Source organism: Corylus avellana, chromosome 7 (assembly GCF_965113065.1).
Source record: "Corylus avellana chromosome 7, dhCorAvel1.hap1.2, whole genome shotgun sequence".
Lineage (NCBI taxonomy): Eukaryota > Viridiplantae > Streptophyta > Magnoliopsida > Fagales > Betulaceae > Corylus > Corylus avellana.
The window spans coordinates 6264492-6275635 of NC_142496.1; the positions used below are offsets into that span (position 1 = coordinate 6264492).

Below are 11144 nucleotides of genomic sequence, written 5' to 3' on the forward strand. Positions count from 1 at the left end.
GCCTCAGCACAATTTGTAATTTAGTATGGCAATATCATGGGGGCTGGGTTGGGGGGACCAGGGGAGTGTGGTTGGTTGTGACTATCGATTAATTGGTATTGATGCACTCTATATTTTTTTTAACGAAATTCGATAACTTTCATTGAAGTATCACGAGCGTAAACTCTTATAAGAGTATAAAGTTCTGAAAAATTATAGTCAAATACTATAAGGTTACAAGGTCATAAAAATGACTTCAACATTTTGCTAACGTACAATTACAATTAAAAAATAGATCTGCTTCGTACAGACTATATCTAGAACATGAGTAACCTAAATACAAAAACAAAATTAAAAATAATAACAAAACTAAAAATTCGGATGTAGAGATAAACTCTACACCAATCTACTCCTCCTCGACCCGAAGGTCAGGAGACAATTCTATCCTCAACTCAAAGGTCAAGACAAAAAGAATAAAATCAAACAAGTTACATGTGTTAAACTTGTTTATGGTAAGTATCAGAGCTTTTAAATAATTGTAGCAATATCATGTGAATTTGTAAAGAATTGTAGTACCCTAAGCATTTTTACTTTTCTTTTTTCTTCTTTTTTTTTTTTGTCATTTTTAGTTAATTTTCTTTGTTATTTTTCTCTATTGTAATTACATTTTGGTGTATAAGTAAAGTATTGTAGTATCCTAAAAGGTTAGGTCAATAGAAAATGATAAAATTAAATATTTAAGGAAAAAAATCAAATTTAGTTATGAATATGTTTTTATGCAATTTTAATTTGTTCTCTAGGTTTTCAATTTTGCCACTTAGTCCTAAGATTTTTCTTTAATTTCAAATAAATATCTCCATCAATTTATCATCCAATTATTTTATCATGTGTCAACTGTACGTGTTGCGTGGCACAATTATTTTTAGTTACCAATGTATCCTAAATAAAAATTAAAATCATTAAATCATTTTAAAAAAAAAATAGTGGTCAACCAGACAACCACCATTAATTGGTGAAGGGGGTTGCCTCTCACCACATGACTTGTCAGATGAAAACCATATGACATCAATTAATTAGTTTGATATAGTATATCATTAATTAATTGGACAGTAAGTTAATGGAAAAACCTACTTTAAAACTTACAGTTGTAGGACACGTTTTCCAACCTTTACAATCAATTTTGTTTTATTGCATATAATAATGTACATGATGCCACATTTTAAAAAATTGTAAATAGCGTAACAATATATACACCATTAAATCCATAAAATTTAATCTCAACCATAAAATAAATCATCTCCAATTCCCTGGAAACGAAGAGGTTTCATATACACCATATCACTTTGAAATCTATTTGACGATTCAATAAAGACTTGTGGGAAGGATGAGAAGATAGGCATAAAAAACAAGGTCTTGCAAGAGTAGCTTCACAATTCATAACATCTCACCAGGTTTGAATACCAGACTTTTCTCAACAAACATTGCAAACTATCATTATCACTTTTTTTCCCTTTCCAAAAGGAAAATAAAGCGCACAGAAGAAAATTCTCAGAAATGTATGATTTACATTACAGTCATGGACATTATCTGCCGAGCAAGACCCGGATCTTGCTCCAAGAGCTCCTTAAGGTTGTCCTCCACCTCCACCATCTGCTTTTCTAAATATTCCTTTGATGTCTGTCCGGAGCCCAACAACGGAAAATATTTGCACAAAAATTTCAGAAGAATGAGAGAAAATTAGTACATTGTCTTTCAAAAGAACGATGATTAGCTGCAGAACTTAAGTGAGGTTTCCAGGCACAGCTAAGGCCAAACAAGTAGGGGAAAGATTGGCTCATTCAAAACCTTAAACAGTAGCTAATTTCCATGGTAGTAAATAATCTACACAGTGCTAAGATCAAAAATCAACATGTAACATTTTCCTGCAAGCCTTCTTACTATAAACTCTTCTATTTGTTATTCCTTGTTAAACTAAATACTCTTGGTAACTATTTTATGGAGATCACTCCTAGAGCAAAAATTCATTAGCCCGTTTTGCCGTTTTCACCCTACTTGTATACTTCATACCTGATTGTGAATCATTTAAGGTTGCTTAAGCACACGACGTAATCATGGTATTACAATTTCGGAATCTTTTAGATAAATTCAACTGAACAAAAATTAGATCTTTCATTATCGAAAAGAAAATCAGAGGTTTCAATTTAAAAAATAAAGGGCAAAACATCTATTAAACAATAAACTTTAAGCCAAACTCAGGTCAAAATTCAAAAAAAAATAGACCAAATGAAACGGATATGATGATTCATTATTATGATCCTCCAATCCAAATTGCTGGACTACAAACTTAAACCTTCCAGATGGACATTATAAAAAGACATTAGCAGGGATGGATCTAGAATTTATTGCTTTCTTTGTTCATTTTGGGTGTGTGTGTGTGTGTGGGGGGGGGGGGTGGGGATTTAGATGGGGGCTTTAGATGGGGGCCTTGTGAATCAATATTTAATTTCACCAGTAATTTCTCTGAAAAATGTATTAGGAAAAATATATATTGGCCAAGAGAATGTCAAAGATGAAACACAAACAAAGAAAAGGTGTGTGGGGGGGGGGGGGGGGGACTGTAGAAAGAAGAGATTTTGCACGGGGGAAAATGAAAAGGTTAATGCACCTGTAATGAGGCAATTGCAGTTTCGCTATCCTTCAGCTTTTGTTCCTGTTCATTCATTAAAACTGACTTGGGTTCTAACACAAACCTGGCCACCATCAGAGAGACAGAGAGAGAGATTCATCAGAGTACATCACAATGTTTTAGAAAGCAGATTGTTCAATAAATCAGAAAAGTGAAAAGGGTCAAGGGTCAGAGGTTCAACCACCAGGCTGACCGTGATCGAACCAATCATAAATATTTAATTAAAAACAAAAAGAACATATAATGACATGTAATCCATTCAAATAAATCTATAAACTATAAAGCTTAACAGATTCTAAATTCTGCTTCAATTAGTGAAGCAAATATGTACACACACACATTTACTTGGATTATGCATGTATGAATCAAAAAATAACCAAGCATTTTTGAGTGAAAGGATGCATCTAATTTATCGTTTAAACTTTATTATCTCTCACACAAGTGACCTTAAGCTATTGATGATCTAGATTATAAACAAAAACTCACCATTGGATGAAAAAGTGGGTGAAACCATATCAATCTTCATAGGGCACCGCCTATCTTAGTTTATCCCTTAATAATATCTATATGCAATTTTGTTTAATACTATATACATAAATGTGTGCCAAATGATTGTTAATAATGTATGCATAAATATGGCTCATAAATAACTTTTGTATTTACAGCAAAAGGTTTCCAAATGTAATTAATATTAGATAATAATATTGATTGTACCACAACTAACAGAAGGTAATGGGTGGTAATTCCTACACCCTTTTGCTTTCATAAGCCTTTCTTTTTTTTTGGGGGGGGGGGGGGGGGGGGGGGAATGAACAATCAATTGAATTGGGCCAAGGAGTGATTGGACCCCAGCCCAGGTCAAACAGCTCAATGGCTGGACCATGATTGACAACAGCCCAATTGGTTCATTGACCAAAATGAATAGATGGGCATGACTGGAATGGATCGAGCCTGCCGGCAGTTCATCCGGTCTCTCTGGCCAGTCCAGTCTGAATTTAAATCCTTGATCTGTCATCTATAATCTGGCAAGCCCATAAATCAAGAATTTTGTTAACTTTTCTCATGCTCAAATAGATTATGCAAAACTCACGTTCTCCCTGCAAAACAAAAATAAATAAATGTCAAATTGGGAGTAGGTTGCCCAAAGTAGCACAGTTAAAACTAAAATGCCAGATATGACTGTAATTCATGATTCAAATAAAAATCAGACAACCTCTTTTCAAAACTCTTTAGAGATAGGGATTGATTTTCTAAAACCAAAGAAAGTATTCATCATTTTAAAGCTTGAGGCACTTTGAAATACTACGTACTTATACAAAACTAGTATGGGCATTATATGCCAACTTGAGATTATGGTTTTCTATAAATACCTATAGATTTGTAGGTATTTGTATCATCAGACAACTGTCGTAGCTCCTCCAAGGTTAGAAAAGCACGCTTTTTTTCTCCCTCCTTGTTTCGCATCTGATTCTGTACCTGAAAGACATGATAACTAAGATCAGTTCAAAGTTCTTTAATGGTAAGTAATAAATTTTATTAAGAGAAAGACATAGAGGGCAACACTAGAACAAGACACGCATACAAGAGGAACCCTTAGAAAACAGAAGAGAAGATAAGCTCTAAAGTTACAAAGATCCAAAATCTCCACATGAGAAAGTAAAGAGAAGCCACTAGTTGTCTTCATCCTGTTAACAAGCAATCATAAAGAATAACTTCAACTAAATCACTAAAAGCTTTGTGCTGTCAGACATTCATAGCATTTCTCTCCCACCAAATCCAAAACCAACCTATACATATGTATAGCCCAAATAAATGCAAACAACAAAAAGACAAGTGACCATAGTCATCTTGCCATAGAGCAGAAAATAATAAGATCATCCGTGGTCACGCGCCTGATTTACACAAACAGCACTAGTTAACTATAATCTTCAAGCCATACCACTGTCAACCAAAAACTACTTTCGCCATAACATCGGTTTGCCAAAAATTCCTACCAAAAATTTCTATCAAGAAAACTTCTCTTTCTGTGCTATAACCTCTTTTTTTTTTTCCTAAATACAATTGTTGCTTTATTAAAATAACCAAAAGTCATATTGCAAGAGGTAGAAGGCCCAGGATTTTTTTTTTTTTTTTATAAGTCACAATTTTATTGAAAAGAAAAACTGGCACAACCCACCCTCATACACAAAATGTATACAAAAGACACAACCACATTAAAGATGGCTAAAATATAAAAAGTTTACAAGGTCTAAAAGATTCAAAAAGGAGGAAGGAAGAACATAGACTACAATCCAATCTAAGAGAGATCTTACAAAACTGGATTTTAAAGAAAGTACAGGGTGGTCTCGCAATCCTCAAATTGGCGACAATTCCTTTCTCCCCAAATGTTCCAAATTAAAAACGAAGGAATAGCTTTCCAAATAGAATATTTGGAATATCGACGCCCTTGATTCTTCCAACAATGTAACAACTCTAGGATGTTTCTAGACATAATCCACGAAACTCCAAATAAGCTGAGAACTATGTACCAAGATCAATGGTGTACTCACATTGGATGTGGGGATGACGGTCTCCTCGTTCTTTTTGCCAAAGCAATACCAATTAATAAGAGTAAAACCACACCTTCTAAGTTTGTCAACACTGAGGATCTACCTAAAGATGTCATCCATATAAAGAACCATACGAGGCGGAGCCTTAACCTTCCAAATACTTTTCCAAAGAAAAGGGCAAGTCTCTCCAACCTGTAATAATTTATAATAGTTCTTCACATCAAAACTGCAACTACTAGCTAGAGTCCACAACACTCTATCTGCCTCCCCAGGATGAGTCTTTGAAGAGTATAGCAGATTGACGAAAGAATCTAAAGATTCCAACTCCCAATCCGAACTGTCCTCATAAAACTCATATTCCAATGGGAAGAATTACTCAAGGAAACTAAGTAAACTGACACCACCTCAAAAAAAGATTTAGGAATATAGTCTTGAGATAAGGTTCTCCACACCACTCATTATGCCAAAAGAGAAAGCGGGAACCACCCCCAACCTTGAAGGAGACAAAGTTGGAGAAATTCCCCTAGCCATTCTTGATATTCCTCCAAAGACTCACCGTAGGGCCAAGAAATTTCAGATCCAAATGTTCATATATCATATACAGAGGTTATTAATAAAGCCTTTAGTAACCCTAATCTCTCAACCCTTCATGACACATATAACAAATTGGTCCTAACTATCCAAGCTCATTAAAAGTCACATACTAATCACACAATTAGCAATTTCCAACCTACAGTAAACACTACAAAAGAGTTTGAAATATTACGATCTATTATAATTCACATTGTAGTAGTTGCAAGAGTTTATATAAATCCTTTTTTTTGAAGAAGAAGAAGAAGAAGAAAAATGTGTTACTTTCGAACACAATCGACCAGCAACCAGAAACAAACTCCTACATAACTTTATCTATCTCTTCAGTCCCATGGATGCAGCAATTGAGACAGCAGATAGCCTTCTTAAAATGGTAACTTCAAGAAATTTCTGGGCTAACTTCTCCAATTGCACATCAATGACTAATTCTTTTGACAGCATCTCAATTTAAATCATTCTAAAGGATGAAAAGCCCTCAGGTTTGTCTCTCTAAAGCATTAACTCACATAAGCAAATCAGATTCCTCATCCAATTGGCCATCAGAAACGGCAATATAACATGCTTTCAACAAGAAATTTTGGACTTTAGGACACCAATTTAACTTACCAGTCAGAAACAAAAGGGAAGAGAGAGAGAGAGAGAGAGAGTGAGAGAGAGAGATTTTGGGCTTTAGGATTCAGGATGAAATTTCAAAAATCATGAAGAAAACATTTTTCTCATTCCAAGACGATGAAAACTAACAATATCTTTGATTCATCTCTCAACTGAAACAAAGATACTTCCAAAATGCTAGTCAAGCAATTCCCATGAATGTTCTTTATCCTAAGCCATAACTATACAATAGTAATAACTACAACAACAACTGAAAAAGAAAAGATAAAAATCAAATAAAGAAATGCAGAGCTGCACCAGTTGTTAGTAGCTTGAATTGTTATTTCTTGTTTATTGTTTTATTGCACATAAACCATAAAATACCAAATAATAAACCACAAGAAAAAACAAAAACATAGGATCAATATATAGCATAATGAAATAGCGAAGTTCAACTGTAAATTGAAAGGGATTTGGCTTAGGTGCTGTAAGAAAAGTATAGCACATGTGCCGTAGTTCTTCCGACTGTCCATATCTCTTTTTCAAGAAAAACTTGGAACATGTACTGTAGTGTTTTTTTACAGCGCCTAAGCCAATCCAATTGAAAGAACTATTTCACAATCCTCTGAGTGTAGCAGTGTGGAAGATGGTGTTGCCATGCTTTTTATGGTGTCTTAAGAGGGAAATAAATTATAAAAGTTTTAAGGACTGTGAAAGGACATAGTGCAGATAAAACCTTCTTAGATACTCCTTACCTTTGGGAGACAGTTGCGTTTAACTATCCTAATGCTTAGGTTTTATAATTTTTTTTTTTATACTTTCTGTGTAGCTGGCTGCACAACATATTTCGATTATTTATTAAAAAAATTAAAAACAAAAAATCACAAGCTGCATCAAATATTCATAAATACCATGACGTAATACGAAAGAACCAAGCTTTTCGTTGCAATTAAAAATAGAAAGACAAAAAAATACAAATAAATCAATAGCAGACTGACCTGCTTCAGTTTTCCAGTGATCTCAATCATGCGACCTTGAATCTCTCGAAAAGCCTATGATTCCCACACGACCCATTAGAAATTCATTCAGCTAATAAAGTTAAGGGCCCGTTTGGTTGCTGGGAAAATTGGAACGAAAATGCAAGAAAAGGTGCAAAAACTTACAGCTCTGTTCGCTTCGTCGGCCATTGCAGAAGATTAAAACGGATACCTCCGAGTTGGTAAATGAATCGGTAGTGAATACTAAGGTTCATAGTTAGATGGTATGGATCAGATACTGGATATGGATTTGTAATATCGGTTCGGATCTTTACTGAACTGATCGGTTTGGGTTTTGAATGGTTTAAGCCCAACTAAATATAATCATAATGCAAACAAACAAACCCTAAGAAACTTATTTCGTAAAACCCCTAATTTTTAAAACCATCATTGACGAGCTGTGAGCCGGAGAGGAGAAGGTTTTGAGCTGGAAGTGACGAACTGGAATGAAGAAGACGAAGAAAACGAAGTGAGAAACAGTATGGACGGAAGTATGATATGTTGTCATGTAATATATTTTTTTAAAGCAAAACGACATCGTTTAGTTGGATTTGTTTTTTTTTTTTTGTTTTTTTTAAAAAAAAAGGGTATTTTAGTAACTTAACATCAACAAAACGACGTCGTTTTGCATTTTCCATCCATTTTGACGGTGTTAACTAATGGAGAGGCCAAATTGCAACTAATTGGTAGTTTGAGGGGATACTTTATTACATTTTGAACATTGAGAGGTTAAATTACAAATGGCTGGTAGTTTGGGGGGCCATTTTATATTTTTTTCTTTTTAATTTTAAGCATAAAAGTGAACCCCCTCTGTCAGATTTTAAACATTAAAAGTAAGACAATGACATTTATACCCATGAATTTTTTATAAAACTTTAAATTTACCCTTAATTCCAAATTAAAAAAATAAAAAATAAAAACGAAAATCAGGTATATTTTGGTCTTTTTAGATATTTCTATTATAAGTTAACGGCTAAATTTGATGGAGGAGTTTAAATTGACTGCAATTGAAAGTTTAGGAGTTCAAATTGAGAGGTTTTAAAATTTAGAGGGCTTGTCAAATTGCATAGTAATTCAGAGGTTTAAAGTAAAGTTACCTTTTTTTTTTCAAAAATGATTTTCAACGATAACAAATCAAAACTTTCAGGAATGAGTAATGCCAGAAGAAGCTCTTTTTCCTTGTATCCTCCAAAATGTGAACCAATTTTTAAAATCACCAATAAATTAAAATTCAATGATTATCATCTTAAATTTAATGATAATTTTAAAATCCATATCATATTTGGGATGACAAAAGGAATACTCTTGTCCTTCTTCTAGCATAAAGATATATATAGTGTTTTCATAAACATTTTGTATATTTTTTTTTGTTAATATATTTGATTAAAAAAAAATTGTCAAATTGAGCCAATAGTATTTTGTGATGAGAAATGCTATGGATCAATAAGTTTTACATATTTGGCCTATATTCTCTTACAAATTCAATAGATCAACCATTATATTTGTGAAGTTCACCATTAACTTATGTGTAATTTACATAAATTCACAAATCTAATGATTGATTTATAAGATGAAATTGGTCAAATATAAAAAAATAAAAATAAAAATAAAAAAATATATTGACCCATAAACTTTGTCTTTTGTAATAAGAAAGTGGAAATAGGATAAAGCAAGATTGGGCAAATATCCAAGACTAGCTAGGCCCAAAAAAAAAAAAAAAAATCCAGCCTAAATTTTTGGCTGTCTAGGCTAATAATAATAATAATAATAATAATGATGAAGTTCCTAGCCTTGGCAGCATCCATGTTCAATGGGCACAAGTGCACGTGGAGGCCACCAAACGTATGAATTTCTCACCAAGTTTTGAATACTTTTGACTTTTGAGGAGCGCGTGCTTTTTTCTCTTTGAGAACAAATTTTCCACTGCTGTATTAAAGAAGAAAGGCATTAGGACGGGCTCAACCCTTAAGTGGATCAGGCGGTCCCTTGGGGCCCTCAATTAATAAAAATATTTAAAGTCTTTATTATCATCCATATTATTTAATTAAGGCCCACACTTCTTAGACTTTTTGTCTTGAGTCTCAAAATATATCGAGCTGGCCATAAAAGATGTATTATTTTAGTAAAATTTTAAGATTATAATCAGAAAGAGACTATGCCTCATAAAACGGAGATTACTAGTTCAAATCTCTCTCCTCCAATGTCAAAACACCCAAGATGAATCCAATTGTTGAATTCAATTATCTTCACGACTCAGTAGACCTTGAATGCTCTGTGAATGGCACACACAAGGTTGATGAAGTTCTTAATTAGGAGTCGGTATGTTGAGAAGTTCAAGTTTAGGTACTAGTTTGGTGGTCACACTTTAGGTTTTTGGGACCTGCGTTGCCCCACGACAAATCTAACCATCATGTAGTAGGAGATTTCTGTCACAGCACAATTAGTACCATATGGCAATGTCATGGGGGCTGGGTTGGGGGAACCAGGGAAGGTGGTTGATTGTGACTTTTGATTAATTGTTATTGATGCACTCTAAAATTTTTTTAACGAAATTTGGTAACTTTTATTGAAGTATCACGAGCATAAAGCTTTTACAATCAAGAGCATAAAGCTTTGAAAAACTATAGCCAAATGCTATGAGGTTATAAGGTCATAAAAATGATTTTAAACTTTTGCTAATGTACAATTACTATTAAGAAATATATATGCTTCATGCAAATTAGATCTAGGACATGGGTAGCCCAAATACAAAAACAAAATTAAAAACAACAACAACAAAACTAAAAATTTGGACGTAGAGAACTATACACCGATCTACTCCTCCTCGACCTGAAGGTCAGGAGACAATTCCATCCTCAGCCCAAAGGCCAGGACAAAAATAATAAAATCAAACAAGTTACATGTGTTAAACTTGTTTATGGTACATATCAGAGCTTTTAAATAATTGTAGCAATATCATGTGAATTTGTAAAGAATTGTAGTACCCTAAGCATTTTTCCTTTTCTTTTTTTTTCTTTTTTTTGGGTCATTTTTAGTTAATTTTCTTTGTTATTTTTCTCTATTGTAATTACATTTTGGTGTATAAGTAAAGTATTGTAGTATCCTAAAAGGTTAGGTCGATAGAAAATGATAAAATTAAATATTTAAGGAAAAAATCAAATTTAGTAATGAATATGTTTTTATGCAATTTTAATTTATTCTCTAGGTTTTCAATTTTGCCACTTAGTCCTAAGATTTTTCTTTAATTTCAAATAAATATCTCCATCAATTTATCATCCAATTAATTTATTATGTGTCAATTGTACGTATTGCGTGGCACAATTATTTTTAGTTACCAATGTATCCTAAATAAAAATTAAAGTAATTAAATCATTTTTAACAAAAAATAGTGGTCAATTAGACAACCACCATTAATTGGTGAAGAGGGTTGCCTCTCACCACATGACTTGTCAAATGAGAACCATATGACATCAATTAATTAGTTTAATATAGTAAAAGGGAGCGCTTAGTGGTGAAAAATGCCCATTTTTAGAATGAGGGTGCTTCCTAAGCAAAAGGGAGCGCTTAGTGGTGAAAAATGCCCCTTTTTAGAATGAGGGTGCTTCCTAAGCAAGCGCCCCCTTTTAAAAAAGGGGGCGCTTGCCTAGGAAGCCCCCTCATTCTAAAAAGGGGGCGCTCAAATGGGCAAGCGCCCCTTTCATAAAAGGGGGC

At 33.5% G+C, this 11144-nt stretch overlaps 1 protein-coding gene across 1 annotated transcript; it reads right to left on the minus strand.

Annotated features, from left to right (window-relative positions):
• Nucleotides 1-1372: 1372 nt before the first annotated feature.
• On the minus strand, nucleotides 1373-7893 carry LOC132184429 (prefoldin subunit 1). The gene is made up of 6 exons (XM_059598058.2): nucleotides 7560-7893; nucleotides 7395-7448; nucleotides 4036-4141; nucleotides 3756-3762; nucleotides 2645-2729; nucleotides 1373-1656 (listed from the first exon to the last, which is right to left on the minus strand). The coding sequence occupies exons 1-6, from the start codon at nucleotides 7581-7583 to the stop codon at nucleotides 1543-1545; spliced, it is 390 nt and encodes a 129-aa protein (XP_059454041.2). The 5' UTR covers nucleotides 7584-7893; the 3' UTR covers nucleotides 1373-1542.
• Between the last annotated feature and the right edge of the window lie 3251 nt (nucleotides 7894-11144).

Coding starts and splice junctions, on each gene's coding strand:
- LOC132184429 (XM_059598058.2), bottom strand. CDS start 7,583: ATGGCCGACGAAGCGAACAGAGCT. Junction 4,142..7,394: donor TCACTGGAAAACTGAAGCAG/GTCAGTCTGCTA, acceptor CATGTCTTTCAG/GTACAGAATCAGATGCGAAA. Junction 1,657..2,644: donor CTGCAATTGCCTCATTACAG/GTGCATTAACCT, acceptor GGCTCCGGACAG/ACATCAAAGGAATATTTAGA.